We start from the raw sequence: 25,330 nt of genomic DNA, 5'->3' as shown, positions 1-25,330 counted from the left end.
TTCCCCTGCAGTAGCCAACCCGAGTCGGCACACCAGCTCCTATCAGGTGAACAAACACAGGACCCCACATACGAAGATTTGCATCAACGCTGACGTAGTTGGTGGAGGTTCTTTCAGCAAAGACTCCAAACACCAGGGCCCGAGTGACTTTGCAAGCCAGGCTGTGCTAAACCAGGGTAAAGCACGGCCGTTTCAGGGGAGTACCAGTACACTGCGTACTGGCCAGTATCAATCAAGCAGTGTTGCCTCTGTTCAGAGTCCATCTAGGGAAAGATACTCCTCTGCATCAGCCTCTCACCAGTCTGCAGCACAGAACAGACTCCACAGGCCCAGTGCTGTGAACAAAACCCCAGCCTACTATGGTCAGAGCTCAGCCATAGTTCGAGATAAACCTCCAAGAGCCTCTGTCGGTGTCAATCAAGGCTCTTCTCGCCTGTTCACTGGAGACTGCCAAGCATTGCAGCAAGACTCCTTGAATTCAGCAACATCTGGCACTGTCCCAGGTCGTAGAGTTTCTGAACGTACCTCCTTCCAAAAGCCACAGAAACCCTCCCCCCTTTCCTCTGTGAGTGGCACAGGAAATGTCCAAGGAAGCTACACTCCCAAGGTAACTACTGTGCGGGTGCCTACAGGTCAGGGCAAGCTTGGCTACACCTCCATTGCTCAGAAACAAATCGGTGTAAGCACTCCCCAAGCCTCCCGGACTGGCAGAAACCCAACCCAAGGAGCTCTGCTTGTAAACGTCAAGCAGCATTTACAAGCAGCAGCCACTTGGAGGAAAGAGCGTAATGATGTGAAGGTAACCTGCGATGGCCTTGCGGAGGGTCAGCTAGTCTACCTTAAAGACTGTCGTCACCGTGGTAGAAATAAGATCCAGGATACATGGAAAGCTGCCCATTATAAGATCCTGAAGGCCCCCAGGGATGACGGCCAAGTGTATTCCATCACCCCTCTTGACCAACCAGAGCAGGTAAAACATGTACACCGTTCCATGTTGAGGATAGTCCCTGAAAACCTGTGCCATAGACAATGTGTGTCAAAGCAACCCATTTTGTTGGCGAGCAGTGATTGGGAGGACCAGGATGGAGATGGAGGCGTTGCCATACAGCTGCCCCAGGTATCTAACCACTCTACTGCACCATTTTCTCTTCCTGTAGAGCTCGGTGAACCAGCGGTGACTGAGCCGGTCCCTGCCCGGCGTGAGCCTTCAAGTCCCACCCCATCAGTCTTACGGGAACCCATTGGACCAGTTGTGAGTCAGTCAGTCCCTACAAGGGAAAACCCCCCAAGTGCCCTTCCAGGTCCCAGTACAGGCCTCCGTCGGACCACCAGAGAGAATGCGGGACAACACTCCAACCGTCACAATCTGCCAGTGCCAGTGAGAGGTGGGGCAAATGGGGTTGCAGCCTCCCAGGTCTCCGAAACTATTATTAGTGCCCCTGTGATCTTCAGACCCTGGGATTAGGCTGTTCTTCGTCGGGACGACGAAAAGAAACATGGGGTAGGTGTAGCCAGGCTAACTTAGAGGGCTGGCCCATGTTGTAGTCAGGTTCCCTCCCTAGTGATTTACACCCATCCAGGCCCAGGTGCTGCTACTTACATAATTAGGTGCACCTCAATAAATACTGTCTTGTGGGGCTGAGCTGGCCTTATCCCACACTCTTTGGTTTTCCCTGGAAATGGTTGCTTGGTTGCTGCCACTTTATGTGAGTAAGATTGTATGTTGGTTGACTTGTATGCAGTACTTCCTGGTTATTGCCACTCTGCTACTAACATACATGACTGTTTGTAGGCAGGAGGGAAGATACAGCCTAGAGCTTTCACCCCAGCTTTAGAAGCAAAGTGGAAACCAAGAGGTTTATTGGTTGGAGCGTGTTTGCTGGCACTTATGTGAGTGATTTGGCATGTTGAGCCATTTATGTTCAATTATCTTTATTTCCACTGTTACTGTCTAACATGACTGTTTGTAGGCAGGAGTGAACATGCGGCCTAGAACCTTCATCACAGCTTGAGAATCCCAAGAGCTTTATTCTCTATGTGAAGGTAAAATGTTCAGTGTTCATAGAGGTATTTGTCACATAACATATAGATAGATGTATTAATACTTGTGTTTTGCCTGTCTCTTTACAGTAGCGACCAGCTGCTGTTTTGCCCTTTCTTTATTGTTTTATTTATTCTGTTGTACTATTTCACTTTCTGTTATACCACTGCCTGTTTTTAATTGTTACGTTCTGACTGCAGGTTGTCCCGGCCAGGAGTGGAGAAATTGTCCCATTGAGAGGGGCTGAGTGTGCGAATCCCCGTGTTCCTAGTTATCTGTGGGTTTGTGTTTTTGGTTTGCTGTGCTGTTTGTAGTGTATCCCCACCTAGTCTTAATTTGGGATCGCATTTGAGCTTTTAGCTCCCTCTCTGGGGACTCTTAACCCCTCCTCCTGGTCGTTGAGCAGCTCCCATTTTAGAACTATCTAAATGTGTTTGTAATTTATAAACAACCAGCCTTTTCCATGTTAATCTTTTAGCTTGGACTTTGTGCATTTAATAAATATGTACCCTTGTTATACTTGGAACATCTTGCCTCTGCTCTTCATTTAAGGGTAAAACTGAACTTTGGTTTAACTCTTTGGGTGAAATTCCCAAGGTGGCGTTGTCAAATTATGTAACTGGCTTCTTTACATGGTTACAATCGGATTACCTGAAACGCTACATACTCCTCACCCAACATTAGTCGACGCCCACGTCGACACCCACAACCCACACACATCCCCCTGTACCAAAACACACCCAACACAATATTTTTCCCATCACCACATCAAATTATAATTCCCCAACAACCAGTCTTTTCTTTTCAGCACCCCCGTCATAATGTCCAGTTTTTCATTAGGTACTCCGTAATGTCTAGTTTTCCATTAGGTACCCCCATAATGTCTAGTTTCCCATTAGGCACTCCATAATGTCTAGTTTTTCATTATTTCCTTCTTTTTCACACATTTCAATTCAAACACAAGCCCCCACATTTTCCTTAGCTTTTCTTTTAAACCCCATTTCCATCCCCCCTTTTCCCAGCTTCACCAATTCCCCCTGAAGCACTCTTTTCGGTCCCCCCTTTTGTTTGTTCCAGTAGCCAAATGCACGAACGAGCACCGGATCGACATCCTCGTCCTCCGGTCTCCACTCGCGCCCGTCGACTCTCCAGCTGACCCTGGCGTCGTCCTCCCGGCCTCGCACTCGCTCGTTTTTCCGTCCCCCTCCTCCAGGGTTGAGGACAGCAGAGCGAACACCACCGGCGTCGATCTTCCCCTCGGCTCTCCGCTCGTTTTTCCGTCCCCCTCCTCCAGGGTTGAGGACAGCAGAGCGAACACCACCGGCGTCGATCTTCCCCTCGGCTCTCCGCAGTGCAACGTTAGGGGGTGTATAGCGGTTAGGCTGGGCCGGTTCCCCCGGCGGTAACCCCTCTCGCTCACTAGCAGGCTCCCTGCTGTCCATGTCGTTGTCCCGCATACCCGGTCCGTCTCCCGGGACCGCATTGGCACCACCTCGCCACGTGGCCCGGCTCTCTGCAGGTCCAACACAGTCTCTCCCGTGGCTCCTCCAGCCGCTCTCCCTGCTGCATTATCTCCGCGCTCATCAAGTCCACCCGCTGCATGACTTCTCGCAGCGCCCGCATCACCTCTACTGCCCAGGCAGGAGTCTCTTCTACCAGCCGTCCGACCTCTCTCAACACACGGGCCTCCATGCCCGCCAGCATCGAGCTGATCCCCGCCGTCAGCTCTCCTTTCCTCCCGTTCACCGATGGCCATTCTCCGGAGATACTTGATTCTCCGCGCACCATCGCACGTGGTTGCAGCTAGCAGTTAGCAGTTAGCACTAGGGGTGTCACAATATATCGTCCCACGAAATTTCGCGATAGTAAAACGTCACGATATGTATCGTTGAGATGAAATCTCATATCGCCCAAAAAAAAAAAAAAAAAAAAAATTTTTTTTTTTTTTTTTTTTTTTTTTTTTCAAAAAATAGACTAAGAAACGTCTTTGTTTGTTGAAGTTCAATGTGTGGAAAGTAGTTCAGTTGAACAAGTCTCTGAAGAGACACATGAGAAGTTATACAGGAGAGAAACCATTCAATTGAGTTTCTGGCAAAACAGTTTACTTGACAGGAAAAACTGAAGATGCATAAAAAATAGATTAAGAAAAGTCTTGTTGTTTGAGTTTGAAGAAAAACTGAAGATGCATAATGAGAATTTATACTGCTGAGAAACCTTTTAGTTCAAAGTAAATCTAAGTGACGGTGTAACTCATTCTATTTCAAGATAAGCCTCATCTCCAATCTCATGTTTTTTCTAGTTGTTATTGTAATAACAATTTCCCACAACAGCATGTTTTGTATTTGTGCATTTCAAATAAAATACTACTTTTCCAGTCATATATTGTCATTATTCAAGTTTAAAAAAATATTGTTAAAATCGTATCGTATCGTATCGTTATCGTGAACCCAGTATCGTGATACGTATCGTATCGTGAACTGAGTGTATCGTGACACCCCTAGTTAGCACCCCTGGTAGCTAACTTACTAGCGCTAGTTTCTAGAGCCAAAAAGCCGCACCACCCGTCTCTTTTGCCGTTCCTTCTCACCCTCTCCCCTCTCGGCCGAATCAGAGGCGTTACCGCTTTACTGTCTGGCACCAATGTAACGAAGTGGGTATTCGTCCAAGGAACTGGAGACTTGAAGTTGGTACAGGCTTTTTATTCTTGTCTTCACAATACACGCTCCTAGCAGCTAGCTTCGCTGCTAGCTCTACAACCACCCGGTCAGCTCCCTCGCATAGCCTGACTGACCTCCGCCCCGGCCGCTGGTCACATATATCCCCTTCCCCCTAGGAACACACCCACACACATTAGTTCCTAGCTGCAGTTGAGACACTTCTATTGCACATCACATTACAGGTAATACTTGGATTACCTGAAACGCTACAATATGTCCAGAGGTGATCAGCCCAGCTTGTATGGTCGCTGCCCGTCCACTAAAACCCGATTTCGATATAGCGTTAGGTGTTATTTTGATCAACAGACCTCATAACCGGGATCTATACTGTTACGTGTGTCTACTAACATCATTAAAAGATCATAAAGGTAACGCTGTTTCTGGTAGTTTACTTTTAATCTATGGCTACGTTGCTAGCTAGCTAGCCTGCCTTGGCAACTGGTTGTGCTGTGGTTGGGATCATCTGGTTTCCTGTGGCTGGTGTCAATCAAGGAAAATCCCACCCCCAAAGTTATCATTGTTATCAGCTCTTTTACTCGAAATGGGACCATAATTTAGAAAACGTAGCCCAGGAGAAAGACTTGAAATTGTCTATTCAGACCATAAACTCATTCGGAAAATGTTTTTTAAGATACAGACCGAGAGAGAAGTTGGCTCATTTTTCAATTGAAGCCAATGTACGTGTCGTCACTTCCGGACCTGACGTGCGCCCCCCTACGGACTTTCGAATTAATGGAATTCCAGGATGGGCCTCAGAAATTCCTCCATTCTGTTGGCCACTGCCATAAACACATTAGGAAAGTATTTACTGAGGACATACTTGAGGCTTCAAAACAGAAGTCCACAAACCAATGGGTCGCCCCCTGCAGGCGACAAACAAAGCTACCCCCTTGTATGTAACACATTTATGTGTCATGAATGGTTTACATTTTAGATTAGGGGATGCAGAAAGCCTCGTGAATGAATTGTAAATTATTTACACATCATTTACAACAGCTGAGGAACACTTCATTTACTAAAGGTTTATAGATGACATACAACACATTTGTATTATGTTAACATAACATTTATTAATCATCTACAAATGTATATTCATGTTTTGTAAAGGGTTAGTTCATCATTAACTAAAGGCTTATGAATGATTTATGACTGAACGATATTATAAAGTCTTACCCAAATATTACCAATTACATTACCGAATACTTGTGTGACCTGGCTGATAAAGTGATCTTGCGAAGAGATGAATCTATTTATGTGGGGAAATTGTTCTTGGAGTTGAATATCTTCTGTCATTTTAAAAGTGAGCGGCGATGGCGGCGCCTATACAGCTGCTCATCAAAACTTTGGACAATTTGGGAGATGATGAGTTCAAGAGGTTCAAGTGGGTCCTGCAGTATCCTGAGTTACTGGGAGGTTTTCCAGCCATCCCAAAGAGCCGACTGGAGAAGGCAGAGAGGGAGGAGACTGTGGATAAGATGGTGCAGTTCTACTGCGGAAACATGCCGGAGGTGACTGAGAAAGTTTTAATGCAGATCAACAGGAAGGATCTCATGCAGAGACTGCCAAACACCAGCTCACGACCCAAAGGTAATGGGGGTATGATTATTCTTTCCACACAATGGCCCATAGCATCAATCAATTTGGCATACATTTGTGCACCATGTTTCCATCCATCCATCCATCATCCACCCATCCATCTATCTATCTATCTATCTATCTATCTATCTATCTATCTATCTATCCATCTACAGTATCTATCTATCTATCTATCTATCTACCTACAGTATCTATCTATCTATCTACCTACAGTATCTATCTATCTATCTATCTATCTATCTATCTATCTATCTACCTACAGTATCTATCTATCTATCTATCTATCTATCTACAGTATCTATCTATCTATATATCTATCTATCTATCTATCTACAGTATCTATCTATCTATCTATCTATCTATCTACAGTATCTATCTATCTATCTATCTATCTACCTACAGTATCTATCTATCTATCTATCTATCTGTCTATCTCTATCTATCTATCTGTATCTATCTATCTATCTATCTATCTATCTATCTATCTATCTATCTATCTCTATCTATCTATCTATCTATCTATCTATCTATCTACCTACAGTATCTATCTATCTATCTATCTATCTATCTACCTACAGTATCTATCTATCTATCTATCTATCTATCTACCTACAGTATCTATCTATCTATCTATCTATCTATCTATCTATCTACAGTATCTATCTATCTATATATCTATCTATCTATCTATCTATCTATCTATCTACAGTATCTATCTATCTATCTATCTATCTATCTACAGTATCTATCTATCTATCTATCTATCTATCTATCTATCTATCTACCTACAGTATCTATCTATCTATCTATCTGTCTATCTCTATCTATCTATCTGTATCTATCTATCTATCTATCTATCTATCTATCTATCTCTATCTCTACCTACAGTATCTATCTATCTATCTATCTATCTATCTATCTATCTACCTACAGTATCTATCTATCTATCTATCTACCTACAGTATCTATCTATCTATCTATCTATATCTATCTATCTATCTATCTATCTATCTATCTCTATCTATCTATCTATCTATCTACCTACAGTATCTATCTATCTATCTATCTATCTATCTATCTATCTATCTCTATCTATCTCTATCTATCTATCTATCTATCTATCTATCTATCTATCTACCTACAGTATCTATCTATCTATCTATCTATCTATCTATCTATCTACCTACAGTATCTATCTATCTATCTATCTATCTATCTATCTATCTATCTACCTACAGTATCTATCTATCTATCCTGATAGGCTATTTTGTTGCCATATTGCCATATTATGTTGTCACCATCATAATGCCAAAAGCTAGTGTCCCATTGCATGTCCCATTAACCACCATCACACATTGCCAATTACTAAATACACGAACCAACAAAGAAAAACAGTATTATGTAAAAAGCCCAGCAGAGGAAAAAGCAATGAAAATAACCTGCATATACTGTATAGTACAGTACATCATAGTAGCTACACACCATGGTATTACTGTCTTAAGGGAACAGCAGAAGTGATGAATCCTGTAATGAAAGCTGGTAGTAATGACTGAGTCCAGAATGTTGGTGTGTTTGTGTAAAGGTGTTGGATCTATGAGTGAGTGTGAGGAGAGAGAGGATGATCTCTCTCTGTCTGGGGAACTTGACAGCCGGACCAAAGCTAAGAGGTAAGATGACGATCTCTGTCCATGACATCATTACAGCTCAGCAGTGGCATCATAGATCATAGATCATCTGATATTTACGTGGGGTAGGATAAAAATATAATTCAAAAAATCAACTGCCTTTTTTTTCTTTATTTTTTTTTTATCCTGGTTGCTACTGCACCCTCTGCCGATCTGGGGAGAGCCGAAACTGGCTCCATGCTTCCTCCGAGACATATGCAAAAAAAAAAAAAAATCAACTGCCCGCCATGGCATTTATATTATTTTCTCTCTGACCTCCCCCTGCACCTGTAAAACAAGATCTGCCCTCCCCCACCCACAAGTTCAGTCTTTCATGATTTCATACACAACGTACTGTAGTTTGTCTGAAATAAAACAGCAATAGCTTTTTATCACCCGACCGTTGTATCTGGTGAGATAGTGAGAGCCATTGGATTCAAATTGCATTCCTCCTATGCACAGCAATGTTTCATATGATTTGAGTTGTTATAGACGACAGCCTATATGCACACAGATATTGCTTTGGTTCCTGTTATCATTATGATGAGACGTGTGGCGGCTCTACTGCAGCCTACCTACATGGACAGATATCACCGATCATATAATCAATTTAATGTCAATCAGAATGATACAGGTGAAATAGGCTATAGCTGATGATATTGATCGATTGTTGAAGTTTTCCTTTACTGTGGCTCCTCCATTACGTGAATGCAAGCCTTATTTAACCTACACAAAATTATGAGAATGATATTCTTCAAAGGCCTACTGTATATGCCCATGAAAGGAATGTTGTATGTGTTGGTGTGCCCGTCACCATTCATTTTTTCATATTCATATCATCACATGATTGATCATTTGGTCATGTGGTCAGTTATAGTTGACTAATGTAGCTATAGTGTAAACTTAACTTGCCACCATTTTTACATAACCTTTGAAATGAGCCACAAATTTACCGTGCATGTGCACGCTTGCGCTCCAGTATAACAAATAGCGCTACACCTCTGCGAATACGAGAAAGGAGCTGATGGGAGGAATCCATGTGGCTATTGTGGATGTCCTCCAGAGTCCATGGCAAGTGTGTGTCTTCAGCCCCAGACACACCGGGAGAACTAGAAAGGACTACGAGCTACTAGAGGCTGCAACAGCACACTGAAGTTTGACCAAATAGGGAGCAATTTGCGTCGGGGTGGGTGGATATAAAAATAAGCTACATAGTGAAACACAATGCAAACTGATGCAAAGCAGAAAAGAAAACTTTATATGCCCTCCCCCACCTATCCCAAAAATAAAATACCTTGCCCTCCCCAGTACTCAAAATAAAATCAAAATGCCCTCTCCCCCCCCCCCTTTTTTTTTTACCTTCCCCCACCTAAATATCGGACAGTCCCTTACAGCTCAGCATTGACATCATTACAGCTCAGCAGTGACATAATTACAGTGCATTTTATTTTTCACAGTCAAATCTCTGTCTATGTTGTGTTGAAGCCCAGTCCAGCAGGAGGGAGCAGACTCCCCTGAAGCCATCTGTTTGTCCATCAAGAGTGACCGCTCTATGAATCCTCCTCAGAATTTTAAAGATAAATGTCCTTCTGAAAACATGTAAGTTATTGTTATTTTAGTATGTTAGCGTCACATACTAAAAGAGTAAACTTGTCATAAGGACACAGATATCTTCACTATGTTTCTATAAGGATTCCTCAGGAGAGGGCAGACTCCCCTGAACCCAGCTGTGTGAAGAGGAGGGACTTTATGGAGTTCCCTGTTGTTTTCAAAGATGGACATCACTCTGTTGAGCAAAGGTAAGAATTTAAAGGGATATGCCAACATTTTGGGAGATTCGCCTATTTGCCATGTTCCCGAAAGTAAAACTAGAATGTAGATGCCTTTCTCTTCCCTGTGTGTGCATTACAAAGGCCCACGCTGCTGTTTTGGCACTGTTGGAATGTGTATTTTTGGTTTTCTATACCTTGTTTAAGTTTTAAAACAGAATCATCAAAATTCAACTTAACTATTAGTTTCGGATCTCTGGGTATGGTCAAGCCTAGGCGGTCTTTTGCCTATTTGAATGGGAGATTTTCCAGAAAGCCGGGAGTGAAGACATCAGAGAGAGGCATAAAGTCACTCTTTGTCCAGTTACCGGTAATTGTGTATCCGGACAACTTACCGAAGGAGGTAAATAATTGTAGAAGAGGGGGGACCGATTTTTATGTAGGTATAATATTACATCATCTGCATACAAGTCAAGTCAAGTCAAGTTGTATATCACATTTCATACACAGAGGCAATTCAAAGTGCTTCACATAAAATGGTTGACAAGAAAAGAAAAGAAAAGAAGAGAATAAAATGGACATTTAAAAGCATCACAACAAAACTTTAAAAAAGAGTATAAAAAGTGCATTAAGCAACTTCATTAAGCAGCAGCTTCACATAAAATGGTTGACAGGAAAAGAAAAGAAAAGAAGAGAATAAAATGGACATTTAAAAGCATCACAACAAAACTAAAAAAAAAGAGTATAAAAAGTGCATTAAGCAAGAGGCGCAGCAGTTGCAGAAAGAGCTAAAAACTTAGCTCATACAAGCTAATACGCATTTCAATACCACCGACCTCCAGGCCTGCAAGGCTTGGGTGGCTACGAAAGAGGGCAACCCTGCTGGACCGAACAAAGTAGCGAACATGTTGGCATATATAAGCTTTACCCAGGATATAAATGATTCCCCAAACCAGAATCTACGCAGTGACTCGAACATATAGGGTCACTCAACCTGATCAAATGCCTTCTGTGCATCGAGCATAGCTGCACCGCTGGTCTTGCTATGATGTATATGATGTTAAGGAGGCGTCTGACATTGGAGAAGGGGAACCTATTCGGGATGAACCCTGTCTGGTCAGGGTGAATGATGAATGACAAATGTTTATTTAGCCGGGTTGCCAGTATTTTAATGATTATCTTTCTGTCAAAATTCTGGAGCGCTATGGGTCTGTAACTGGCCAGGTCTACAGTACTTCCTCCTTTCCCTTTTTTTAGATAAGGGAAATGTTAGCTTCATACAGTGTTTTGGGCAAAATGTTGTCCTTAGAGCTGGATATCATTCTGAGGAGGAGTGAGGCAAGAATGTCACAACATTTCTTGTAGAATTCCATGCCATCCATCCGGCCCAGCCGCTTTGCCTGATGGGAATGACTTAATGGCAGAAGTGATTTCTTCCAATGTGAAATCAGAATCTAAGTCCTCTCTGGCAGCATCGGCATGTTTGGGTATTTCAAGAGGGTCAAAATCAGATGAGATTGAGCAGCGTCATACTTGGATGAGTAGAGATCACTGTAAAACTCTCTAAAATGTTTATCTCTTTTGGCTTTTGGGTTAGTCAGCAAGGCACCCCTCTTTGATTTGATAGAGGATTGACCTAGAGGCCTGGGCGCCCGTAAGCTGCCGCAACAGGAGCCCCTCTGGCTTATCTCCCAATTCAAATTGCTTTTGTCTCAACTTTAAGAGAAGAGTGTTTATTTGACTGCCCAGGATGCAGTTGTATTTGTATTTTAGCTTCAGTATCTTGTTATAATATGATTTTGAGACCTGATATGCCACCTGATATGGCGGGAAGAGCATTCTCGATCTCCAATAGTCGCCTCTGTCTCTCCTTTCTGGCAGCGGCTTCATATGAGAGTATATCCCCACGAATGACAACCTTTAATGCTTCCCATAGTGTGGAGTCTGTTACTTCACCGTTATCATTGGATTCCATAAAGTGTTTTAATTTAGTGGTAATATACAGTATTCTGTAAATTTCCTTTCAGTGAGTAAAGAAGGGTTGAATCGCCAAGAGTAGGTTTGTTTAGGAAGAGAAAGACTTAGAGACAATGTCAAGCGGCTATGATCAGAAATCAATCTGCTATGGTATTTCATATTGGTGACGTGGGATATCAATTGAGAATCTATTAAAAAGTAATCTATTCTACTGTAGGATTTGTGAACATGGGAATAAAATGAGTATTCATTTTCAGTGGGGTGATGGACCCTCCAGACATCGACTAAGTTCCTGGATTTAATCAAGTTGTTTAAAACCTGAACTGAAGAGATATGTGAGGGCAGGCGTGGAGATAGTCTGTCTAAGTACGGATCCAAATAACAATTGAGGTCACCCCCAATCAATATGGCTTGAGTTGTTGTCCGGGATCAGGTCAAACACCTTACGAAAAAAGGCTGGATCATCCGTGTTAAGAGCAGTTTAGAGTCCGGCGATTTATCATAGCCCGACGGGCATCGCTGAACGTGACCATGAACGTGTCCATTCCAGTATCGCTCGATGCTGATTTTGGACGCTATCGCTCGTAAAAAGTATAAACACCTAGGCGATAGGAGAACGCATCGCAGAGGCGCAGAGCAGGATGTGTTGTGATATTTTCACATGGATTGATGCTGGATGGACAGACAGAGAAGCTACTGTAGCCAGTCAAGGTATAACGTTAACGTTTTGATTGCAACATTACAAAACTGTCTATCTGCTTGCTAACATGCTGTATGATTATCCATGCTAACAATGTGGTAGCTGTTACTTACCGTCTGTGTTGAGAATGTCCGCTTTCCAGGCATTTGCCTTTTTAACAGCATCTTTATAATCTGCCCGGTCGTTAGCCCAAAGGCACGGGAACCGTGTCCTTGTGTTTATTAAGTTTTCAACAAATATGTGATCTTCTTCCATTGTTAATTCAACTACAGCTAGCTAACTAGTGGCTTCAGAAACTGCAGTAGGAGAGAAACAAATTATGGTTGTCATGACAACGAAGCTAACGATGGGGTCAAAGTTTAATCCAGATGAAGTCTTGACGATGGTCGCAACGTTCATCACAACGATGGGATATCACCCGTCGCTGGAAGTATAAACATTTGTCGTTATCACGGACGATGGAATGTGATCATGGTCGCGGTCGCAACGACCATAAATCGCTGGACTCTAAACTGCCCTTTAGGCCCATATATATTTACCAGTGTAACAGGAAATGAATTAATGTGCCCAGTTAAAATTATGAACCTTCCATTTGGATCAGTTATGGATGAATGAAAACGAAAAGGTACAATCTTACGGAAAAGAATGGCAACGCCTCTAGCCTTGGATGTAAAGGGTGACTGATAGACCTATGAAATCCAGTTGCCCTTGAGTTTCCTACTGAGTGGATGTAAGATGAGTTTCTTGTGTATTTTTGGTGACTGAACCGGGTAGGCAGCTGTACCGTATACTACTATTGCAGTTAGCAGGGCTACTTTGTAATGCACACACAGGGAAGAGAAAGGCATCTACATTCTAGTTTTACTATCGGCAAATACGTGCATCTCCAAAAATGTTGGCATATCCCTTTAAAATTGACAAATTAGCCAAAGAGGTATCAAGTCAGAATTCGGCCCTGCATACTTTGTTGAGTTAGCTACATTAAAAACATCACATCCAATAATCAGAGCTGGCTTTCCTGATAACAATATATGGAAAATCAGAAAATAACTTTGTTATGAAGATTATTTCCATTATGAAGTGATTTTGCTGCTCTGACTTTATTTAACCCCACAGTGTGGACCATGATGGAGTGCAGAAGTTGAAACTAGATCTGAGGAAGTGTATGTGTGTATTTTGTTTTAAATTCATGAAAACAAAGCACCACACATTCGGTTTCTTTAATGGTAAACTCATGTATGTGACACCTATTTATTCACATCCTATTCTGAATGATGGCTGGCAAAATGTGTCATTGTGAAACTGAAGAAATGAACAGTCAATCTGTTAATAAATCAACAGATAATAAACACAACAGGTGTATTAGATGAGAAGCTGCTGCTGTATTGAGTCTTGTTCTCTCCATCAGATGCCTGTGAGCTCATACTGGACCCAAACACAGCACACAGAAGGCTCCTCCTGTCTGAAGACAACAGAAAGGTCACCCTTGTGAAGCTGCAACCATATCCTGATCACCCAGAGAGATTTAACCCCTGGCCTCAGGTGCTGTGTAGAAATGGTCTGACTGGTCGGTGTTACTGGGAGGTCGAGAGGAAAGGAGATGTTGGTATAGGAGTGACTTACAGAGGAATCTGTCGGAGGGGAGGGCAGGTTGACTGCATGCTTGGAGGGAATGCAAAGTCCTGGACTCTGCATTGCTCTGATAAGGGTTACTATGCCTATCACAATAACAGAATAACAGACATCCCTAACCCCTCCTCCTCTGTCTCTAACAGAGTAGCAGTGTATCTGGACTGGCCTGCTGGCTCTCTGTCCTTCTACACAGTTTCCTCTGACACACTGAGCCACCTCCACACCTTCCACTGCACATTCACCGAACCACTCTACCCTGGGTTTGGTTTTGTGTTTGAGCCTGGGTCTATTTCTAAACTTTTCCTTGCAGTTGATACTATGTCAGGTTTCCGCCCCTCAGTGTCTCTGTGTCAGTCTGTCAGATAGACAGTGGGCCCTATCGTTGCAAAAGCGGTAATTTTGCATTTGCGCTTGTTTTGTGCCCGTTTAGCACAGCACGGAGGGCAAATTGTGGGCGTGTTCTCCCTCCCTCCCTCCCTGTGGTTATACCGAGAATTATGCAGGCCACATAGATTGGTCTGTTCCCAGACACAAATCAGAACAATCTGATTCCCTCTCTCACTCCTTTTACCCTTCACAAGGTGGAGGACCCAACACATATCAAATCGATCATAGTAAAAAAAACATTTTCACCTCAATTCTCACATAAATAATTAATAATAAAATAATAAAATAATTTTCATGTGCATTCAAGGGGATATCAAAACAGGTGTTGTCTATTCATTTTAAGAATGTAGGAATGTTTCTGCAAATGAATTTGAATGAATTTGCCGATGCATGCTGTAATCACCATTGCATCATATACCAATAACACTGTATTCTTTATCAAACGAAATACTCTTAATGTAGCCTATTTTGTTAACCTTTTATCCTTTCCTTTATGTTAACATAGCATTTATTAATCATCTACAAATGTATATTCATGTTTTGTAAGTGATTAGCTCATCATGAACTAAAGACTTATAAATGACTTATAACTGAACATTATTATAAAGTGTTACCCTAGTGGTGAGTTTAAATTATTTTTCATCACAATATCAAACCCAGTTCGCTTGTGGAGACCAGTGGTCTCAGACCAGTATAAGCAGATCTGGGATCTAATTCACAGGCCTGCCAGTCCAAACCACAGAAGTACAGTACACAGAAGTACACAGTACACAGAAGTACAGCGACATCTAGTGACCACCAGAAGCCATTACATACAATACAATTAATGGATAAATAAAATAATAATGCATTAGGTGTGTTCTTTTTTATGTTTACTCCATAGACTGTATAATGGTTTACTCAATCAACACCTGTTTTGTTTGTGTGTTATTATAGTCCCCTCCCCCGCTCTTTCTAAATATAGGCTATTTTTCTCTCTTTGGATTTCTATGTTGCTTGACATTGTCAATTTAAACCAAATACCAATAAATACCTTGTTCAAGAAACAGGACAGGACAGTTTCATTACAAATGACTTGTAGCCTATACATGTTTTCCATGTCACTGCCTGTCAGCCAGATAGCCTGGTTAAAAGCATCCGGATCTTTGGCATGCTATCAGACAGATGGTTTGTTACACTGAATAGTGCAGTAAGATATAAAAACATGGTTGGTGAAGTTAAATGTAGATTTTTAACTAATTTCTACTAATCTTCCTGAGGCCGTCTGAGGGTCTAACTCCAAAATGACATATATGGATTATATGAATGTGAGAGAAACATTTATTTTTGTTTTGTTGAGATTAACTGATCAATATGCAATACGTGATCTTTGAATGATTTGCCTTGTTCTTTGTGGACCCCAGGAAGAACAGTTGTTACTACGGTAATTAATGACTAATGGATCCTAAATAAACAAGAGACATGGAAATTATATTTCAGTGTGAAATTCATCAGTCAGTAAAAACACAGATGGCCCTCTGCTCAGAAAATAAAATTGAACAGGAATTAGAAAATGTGTTTTACCTTCATGCTATGTTGCCTTTTTCTTTTTCAAACGTGAAGGTCTCATTTTGAAACGAAAATCTTTACTTAAATGTTCACAAGTCATTTTTGCAAGTCCAAGTCAAGTCTCAAGTCTCTTATGGATTAGCGGTCTATCATCTGCTGCATGCCATCAGGTCTGTCTGCTTAAACACTGCATAGCTAAAACTAAGGAATTCAAATCATGTAATGTATTACCCTCACTCTATTAACATACAGGATCAGCATTGATTAGTTGACATTATCAGTAGACATAATGCATAAAAAATGTAATTAAAAAACTAAAAATAAAATAAAGATTGTTCACGAGTCCCAAATCTCAAGTCTGAGTCAAGTCTCAAGTCTTTTGAGGACGAGTCTCAAATCAAATCTCAAGTCACTGGGTGTCCCTGCGTAAACCCCAAGGTAGATGAAGCAAGAAGATCACAGGAGGCTCTGATATTGTGCAGAAGAGATTTACTGAAAGCTCTTACATGGTTAGAAGTTTAATATATATGTTGAAAAGTTACAAAAAGATCATAACAGGTGTGGGTTACATACTGTACTGAATATGCTGTTCAGAAAATGTACAAAAATAGTTGGGTTAAGGCAATATGACACAACATGACACATATATTTATATATACAGTACACAAGTAAACAAAGATACTGCATATTTGGAGCCTTTGTCTCCCGGGTTTGAAACATAAGAGTAAAAAGTACAACGTTTCTCTTAAGCAAGCAATGAGATATATTTATATTTCCATAATGTAGAATACTTTGAGAGAAAAGACTCAGGACAAAACTCCAGACTGCCAATTTAAAAAAGGAGAAGTGACTTTAATGTGCACTGCAGGAAAACTATACATCGACACAAACAGACGTTTCGAACCGCACCAAGAGTTAAGAGAAATCCACCGACAGATCACAGGTCTCATTCATCAAACTGAACCGCAGCTAGAGTTAAGAGAAATCCACCGACAGATCAGAGAGTTAAGAGAAATCTAGCGACAAATCAGAGAGTTAAGAGAAATCTAGCGACAGATCAGAGAGTTAAGAGAAATCTAGCGACAGATCAGAGAGTTAAGAGAAATCTAGCGACAGATCAGAGAGTTACAAGAAATCCAGCGACAAATCAGAGTTAAGAGAAATCTAGCGACAGATCAGAGAGTTACGAGAAATCCAGCGACAGATCAGAGGTCTCATTCATCAAACTGTGTATGATCCATCCCTACTAAGGATGAACTAAAATAATGACTAATCTCTCTCTCTCTCTCTTCTACGATGGATTTCTCTTATTGTTGTTGGTGCGTCTTGGTGCAAAATGGCGGCTCTAGAAAGAAGTCCTCGCTCTTTGATTCTGAGGCACTGACACCAAAACCTGACGTTTACCAAAGATGTTTCACATCCCGAAACATTTTCTCACATCAAGTCCAAAAGTGTCTCCTGAAGCTGGACTCACCAGCGTTAGGTCTTTCCCTCTCTGCTTCCTCATTGGTTTCTTTGGTATGAAGCATCACTCATAATTCTAAAACATTCTTCTTCTAAAAAAGTTTGCCTGGTTAAAGCCATCCTGATCACATGACCTCAATCCTGTTTGGCTCTACAAATCAGTCTGGACTTCCAGCCGCCCACAGTGATTTTGACAGACAACTCCTTCAGCCAATCAGTGTCGCCAAATCCAATCCAAATTGACTTGGAAGAACGGTGAAAACATATTTTCCGCAGAGAAACTCTAAACGTCTATTTCTGCAATAACTGCACTTAAAGCTGCATTCAGCGATGTTTTTGTGTTAAAATAAGTGTTAAATGACTATATTCTGACAGCAATCACTGAAATAGAGTGTTTGGTCAGTGACTTGAAATCCCCCTAGTCCTGCAGGCAGGGCGGACGTATCTCCGCAACCGAGACTTGGCATTGGATTCGGGGTGGAAAAATACATAGTCCTTTACAGGCATCGCGATCTGACCTTCCGTTTCCAAGAAAATGTCTACTTTTCTCTGATTGGATAGTTTGAGGTCGCTGCCAATTTTGATCGAATCAGAGAAAAGTTGACATTTTCTGAGAAACGGAAGGTCCAATCGCGATGCCTGTAAATCTTTTCACCCCAAATCCAATGCCACCATCCCTGAGTCTACGACTTACGGTTGCGGAGATACGTCCGCCCTGCCTGCAGGACTACAGGAGAGAGACAGAGGACAGTGGGGGGTGGGGGGTTTCAAGTCACTGCCCAAACACTATTTCAGTGATTGCTGTCAGAATATAGAGCCATTTAATACTTATTTGAACACAAAAACATCGCTGAATGCAGCTTTAAAGTTACCGTTACCGGTCGTTACTTTGGGAGACGCCATTACTGTTTTGCTAGCGGAGTCCCTGATTTGCCCGGTTGCGTCATCAACTACGAAGCAGTTACATTCGAATTTCAGGAAATCGCTGTGGGCAACTGGAAGTCCAGACAAATACAGAGCGAAACAGAATGGTCATGTGATCAACATGCTTTAGACCAGGCTAAAAATCTGCCAACAGGATGAGAGAATCTCACTCATCGAGCAAAACAACTTCTATGGAGAATTGTTTTCAATAAAAGTCCTGCAAAGTTCAGCAGCATTGAAAGCGAGTGACGTTCTCACCTGACTGGTAGATTTTTCTACTCTTTCAAAGAAAAATCAGATTTGGTGACTCGGTCCCGGACAAAGCGACTCTGGTGCGACGGATCTTTTTTGCAGCTTGAGGCTCTCACAACACTTCCCAAGGCTTTATGGTGATTTTTTTTTCAATCTTAAGTGCTAAATCTTGTTGTTTCAAAGATCAACAGACAATCAATATAAGTTAAGTTAAGGCACTCAATGTGTTTTCCCGTTCATTACTTTTGAATGTTTTATCTTTTTCCCCCTCATTTAAAATGTACAATAGCTGCCTTTCTTGTTCTACTTCCGTGTTTCGCTGACGGACGGGCAAAACTCCCGGTCCAAGCGAAAAACATAAATAAATTAACTCAAGAAAAGGAAAAGGAAATAAAAAGAGGAGAAATCTTGTTGTGAACTTGTTTAAGCGCATGATAAAATGGAATTTGAATAGTGGTTCCATTCTTGCATTGAGTATTCAACAGAGAACAGCCTGGTCTTTCATTATAATGTCAAAGTAGACATTAACAATGTTTAGAGAAAGATGGTTGCACTTCAACAATGGGCTTCTCAGTGGACTGCTAAACCCCAATTCCATCAAAAAAATGATGAAAGGGTAGCATATCTCAGGATCATGACCTCTGCCCTTGTTATATTACCAAACTGAACCTATATTATTCAAACGGTCTGAAGAAGGCTCTTTGCCGAAATGCGTACACATTTTTGTATGTGATGTGAGTCAAATAAATCAAGTGAAAGTGAGTATTTTGCCCTCCTTGACTTGAGATGGAAAATTGAGATGTGCTACCCTTTCATCTTTTTTAGACATTAACAATATTACAGGCTGACAACACCACTGAAGACATGTGTCATTTGGTTCACTGCCCGTCTAAAAATACATTGTTTGAATGGGAATCTACAGGTGTAGTTTATCATTAAAGACATTTAAGATTTCCCAGATTCCTCGTTTGCAATCTAATTACTTACTATGGCTATTAAAATATCTTGAATCTTGAATATGTAGACTTCTACTGCAAAGTGCTATACGTCCATTTTGGATTGAATTACCTGAAGTTTACCATCCAATAGCTGTAAAATCTACACAATCCAGTCTGTAAAGGCATTATAATTACATTTATTAAGCGTGACAAGAACTTACAATATGTGCTGTTCTTCAAAAAGTGTCATAATTTGTTCTAATCTTGTATTTTGTTTCAATCACTTTTGTAAGAGCAGGCATCCCTTTTAAAGGAAAACATATCTAATTAGATACAGTATAAACTGTCTGTCAGACAGACAGGTGTCAGATAGACAGGTTTGGATTCATTTCTGTCTTTTGTATGCTTTGGCAAGACAAACACTTCATATAGTGCAATAAGATTAAAAATGTTTTTTTGGTGAAGTTAAAGGCCCATTCCGTCGGTTCTGGCAAGAAATAAATGTGCACAAAGTGTTTTTTATTGGCAATGAGTGAATGCGCCTTGACGTAACTTAAAAATGGCGACCAGGGGCGTTTCTCTCCGACCAGCCGTTCAGAAGATACATGGAAATACCGCAGTTTCGAAGGGGTTAGCATTTCCCGCCACAGCTAGAGGATGTGACGTCTGCGCGCGTTCACGAGCTTGTCTCTTGTCCTAGACGGCTAACAGGAAATGGCTAACGTTACGTTCGTCGGTAGCTGCTAGCAAAAGGAAACAACAACACAAACTCCAGAAAAGGTCCACACTAAATAAATCAATATTTATCTAATGAAGCCCGTCTGGCCAGACAGCAGCAATGTGACCGACATCGGGGGGAAACTAGAGTCAGGACTGTGTTTTCGGTTCATGAAGGGAACTTGCTGCTTGTAGCTACTGTAATGTGGTTTTGACCAGATAACGTTAGCTGCTTGCTAATGGATTTTCAAGATTCAAGATTTTTATTGTCACTCCGTAGTACAAGTATCTGACCACCTGGTCAGAAACTCTGCTAACATTACCGTCTTGTGTGACGTAATGCAACCCTAACGTTACTACCGTTATGCTTATGGTCATGGAACATTATTGTTTGACTGCAGTTAGCTGCGGTGGTGAGTGCCTATTATAACCATAACGTTAGCTTGATGCTATACGCGGCTAACTAATAGATTTAGCTATATTTATAGAAATTACCACCAGCCCCACTAATAACGTTACTGTCTTGTGTTGATAATGAATCTAACAGTCGGAAATATGCCTAACGTTAGCCTACCGTCTGTTATGCTTACGGTACATTGTTTGACTGTTCAGTTTGGTCAACTCCAGGCATTACACTGTACCGTACATACAGGGGAGCAGGCTATTTCCTGGCTTGTGCTAACGTGAGTATCCACTTCCCCGCAGCCAGCAGGCTCTGACTGCAGTTAGCTGCAGTGGGACTGCACATAGTAATGTTAGCTTGATGCTAATTGTGGCTAACTAATATTAATTTACATTTATAGAAATTACCACCAGCCCCACTAATAACGTTACCGTCTTGTGTGGATAATGAATTTAACAGTCGTAAATATGCCTAACGTTACTGTTATGCTTATGAAACATTGTTTGATTGTTCAGTTTGGTCAACTCCAGGCATTACATGGTACCGTACATACAGGGGGAGCAGGGTATTTCCTGGCTTGTGCTAACGTGAGTATCCACTTCCCCACAGCCAACGCAAGCCAAAACACGGCCAAACATGCCACAATAACGTCCCCTAATTCATCCAGAATCCTTCCTGGGCATCTCGAGGCTGATCTGACCGATAAATTGTCCAGGTTGCCGTTTTCAAGTGACTTTTATGAGTTAACGTTACAAAGCAACCAACAGCTCTGCTGTTGCCAGGCAACTGCTTCTGCGCTGGCGAGTATGGTGCCCGCGCGTCAGCTCGTTCACACGCTGCCTGCAGTTACTCTAAGGGCCACCGGCGTCAGTAAGAGTGAGTATTGACGGAATGGGCCTTTAAGGCAAGCGCAAGGTATGCTTTGATTTGGTTCATATTTCTGAGGGAAATGTCATTAAAACACACATTCTTGCTAATTTCTGCTAATATTACAGACTGTCCCTTTAATATCACAAATACATTATCAGTCTAGGACTAGGATGGGGATCGTTAATCTTTATTGATATTGATGCCGTTTTCAAGACTGCTTAAGGATCTGAGTCTTTATCGATACCATCCATAGTTTCTATTATTTGGTGGAAAGACGAGACAACAATACATTTTTAACAGAACTGGTATTGCTTTTATTGCTTAACTGTGAGTCTGTAACTGATTTCTGAACAGAATGCCTGGTGAGGTAATTCAATTCTACTTTGTTTAGTTAAGGTTGGCAGGTAATTCAATGGAATTTTTATTTATTATAGACAAACTTCTAGACAAAATTATAGACAAACGATTTATGTTTGTTCACCAGTGATTTGAGGTAAATGACATGACTCTTGTGACAAAACGTTATATAGGTTATATATAACATTATAGGACCCGTTAGTCTTGATAGCAGTATCGATAAGCTCAGACCTTATTGATTTTCGGGTTTTGAGAAATTATCGATCGATAGTGGGTCTGGATCCCCATCCCTAATGGAGACGCCTCGCTGTTTGCTTTATGTTCTGCCGACTTCAAGCTACGGCACGAGAGGAAAAAACGACAGAGGAAATACAGAACTGACTCAGTGAACAAGCTTTGAGTCTTTGATGGTTCTATTCAGCTCTACTGTCTCTATTGTCTCTGGTGGTGATTTGTTGTTGTGCGTTTTCATTTGTGACAACAGGTAACAGTGAAGTTAAGATGTTGCAGAACGCACATTATAACAAACAACAGTTTTAGGAGTACGACCATTTAGGAGTACCAGCATTCAAATAAGCATATGTTCTTCAGCTATCTTCAGATTTCAATGTTTGACCCATCATTTGAAAGCTTACAATCTGCACTTTCATCATCTGTAAAAAACTGAAAAATGTTCCTCGCCTACTTGTTACCCAATACACCATAATTACAGACACACACGTACGCACGTGCACTCGCACGCACACACACACACACACACACACACACACACACACACACACACACACACACACACACACACACACACACACACACACACACACACACACACACACACACACACACACACACACACACACACACACACACACACACACACACACACATACCAGAGTCCCTGTCACAATTTATACCAAATGTCCCTTAAGGGACAAGAACGATTTGAAATGAGCTGAATCAAAAGGACAAAAAAAGGTAAAAAAATTTAAATAAAATAAAATTAACCCCAAACAATCTTTGATCCCTTTGAGTGCTATGATCCCGTGATAAAATAGACCAGGGACATGTCTGGTGTGTTTGGAGGGCTTGTATGTGTGTCAAAGCTGGCAGAGGATTATTGATTATAATTATTAATGACATGGCTATTCATCATTATTACTATTACTACTAAACTTTCCTTCAGGTCAGTCAATCTAGTTGAAGTCTCATTAACTCTATAACATTTGTTATGATTTGGCGCTATATAAATATAAAATTGATTGAGTGATTGATTGATATCTGATTTGGATAATCTATTATATTTTTTGGTAGAATTCACTCTGCTGCAGATACAAGAGTTTTGTTTTTTACAGACTTCCAGGTCTGACATAGAGAGCCAAAGTCACTCCCTCTTCCGGTTTAGGCATATTATGACCCAAGTGATTTCATCCACCATTCATTTTTCCATAGACATTTCATAAAATGCAATTAAAAATAGTTTTACTTGGTCAAACCAAGTGATTCAGTTATATTTACAATGAGGAGAGACCATACTGTATAACATTTTAACATTTCACTCGGACCACACACAAAAAAGAAGAAAAAAGGTTGAAACAAAAGGTTTTAATACTTTTTTCCCTTTTCTTTTTTTGGTATGCGTGAAATGTTCTATGGTCTCTCCTGATTCTAAATATAGCTGAATCGCTTGGTTTGGCCAAGTAAAACTATTTTTTTTATAAGGATTTGACTAAATGTCTATGGAAAAATGAATGGCACCTAAACCGGAAGAGGTTGTGACTCGTGAAATAAAACTACAGACTAGCAGTTCCACTCTTTCTTTCTAAAGCATCCTGTTGACACAGCCAGCCGTCCCCAAACATCCAAAATGCCAAACTTGAATTCTTGAAGCTTTTGTGGTGGCTTCCTTGTGCACTGAAAGTGATGCAGAAGCCAGAAGCTGATTGGTCTCCTGGCTTCCTTGTACACAGAGTGATGAAGAAGCCAGAAGCTGATTAGTCTCCTGGCTTCCTCGTACACTGAGAGTGAAGAAAAAGAGAGAAGCTGATTGGTCTCCTGGTCCTGTGAGGTCACAGGTCTTCAGTCCTCGTTGTGTTTAGAGAAGGGAGTATTGGTTTCCTTAACGTCTTACTGTCACCCGGGATCCTCTGACGTCTACGAGTCACCCCGGGCACTTCCTATTTGTTCTCTGAGTAATATGTATTCCCATTGGGCATCGAGGGGAAGGGGAAGCCTCCGTTCCCTATGATTGGATGGCTCTTGATCTGAGAAAGACAAAAGAGCAATGAGAATTGAGAAGCTGCAGGCCACATCTTCCGCCCAAGTGCAAGGGCAAATCTTTGCTAGTTTATTTTTTTTTCTATATTTCCCACCCGATTTTTTTTATCCCATTTTTATCCCCCATTGGTGCAAAAATTGTATGTATTTATCCTGGTTGCTGCTCCACCCTCTGCTGATCTGGGGAGAGCAGAAACTGGCTCCATGCTTCCTCCGATACATGGGCAGTTAGCCAGCTGCTTCTTTTCACCTGACAGGGGAAGCTTCACCAGTAGGACATAGCACATGGGAGGATCACGTTATTCCAACGAGTTCCCCTCCCTCCGAACAGGCCCCCTAACGACCCGAGGAGGCACCACTTCAGCGACCAGGATATTGCATGTTTTGGTGAGGGGTTCCTATATGAAGGAAACCCCCAGGGGGCACGGGGAGAACATGCAAACTCCACACAGAAAGGCCCTTTTTGACGACCCCACCCGGGCAGTGGGCACTCGAGGACATGCGGACGGGCACGCACTCCTTCAGCGCTCACAACGTCCCAGGTGGGAATCGAACACAGGACCTTCTAGCTGTGAGGTGACAGTGCTTACCACCGCGACACCGTTTGCTCGTTTCTAGCACTCCAAATATTTTTTTGTTCTTTTAACTACCGCTGGTTTGCTGAAACAGGGAGATTTTGAGTGTTAGAAACTAGCAAAGATTTGTCCTTGTCCTTGCACTTGGGCGTAAGATATGGCCCTGTGACTTTTCTGTAATTTTCAGACAAAACAACATCAAATGCACTTTATCTATGGACATTTTTTACTCAGACCACCTCCTACAGGTGAACTGGGGTGGGGTTGCTTGGTCCGCACCTCAGTTTGGAAAAAAACGTTCACATTAGCAGGTTTTGACACAAACCACACCCGGATTCAGACTAACAGGCCAGTGTGTGAACCCCAAAACCCTGCGGTGGCTGTGAATGTGGCTGTGGCACGTTTTCTTTAAATGGTCGCCAACATTACACCATTAATCATAGCCAGAAACTGTCAAAACAGAAATTATGATTTGATTATGATTATGATGAACTAATCATGTGCAATGAATGCTTCCGCCAGGAA

General features: G+C 41.6%; 1 protein-coding gene and 1 long non-coding RNA gene across 2 annotated transcripts in view; one reads left to right on the top strand and one right to left on the bottom strand.

The window, feature by feature from the left end:
* The first annotated feature begins 16,513 nt into the window (after positions 1–16,513).
* On the top strand, positions 16,514–17,580 carry LOC310772753. The gene is made up of 2 exons (XR_014552515.1): positions 16,514–16,974; positions 17,035–17,580. It is a non-coding gene; the product is annotated as an uncharacterized lncRNA (long non-coding RNA).
* A 6,550-nt stretch (positions 17,581–24,130) lies between these two features.
* ahr2 (aryl hydrocarbon receptor 2) overlaps positions 24,131–25,330 on the bottom strand; it is a gene marked incomplete at its 3' end in the record, with an annotated part of 96,125 nt that continues 94,925 nt past the window's right edge. The window contains exon 15 of the mRNA XM_083633167.1: positions 24,131–24,217. Within this exon, the coding sequence (XP_083489293.1) occupies positions 24,131–24,217 (87 nt within the window). The remainder of the gene's footprint in view (positions 24,218–25,330) is intronic.

Source organism: Poromitra crassiceps, assembly GCF_964638095.1.
Source record: "Poromitra crassiceps genome assembly, chromosome: 3".
In the NCBI taxonomy this organism is placed as follows: Eukaryota; Metazoa; Chordata; class Actinopteri; order Beryciformes; family Melamphaidae; genus Poromitra; species Poromitra crassiceps.
This window is presented reverse-complemented; position numbering and strand designations above follow the sequence as displayed.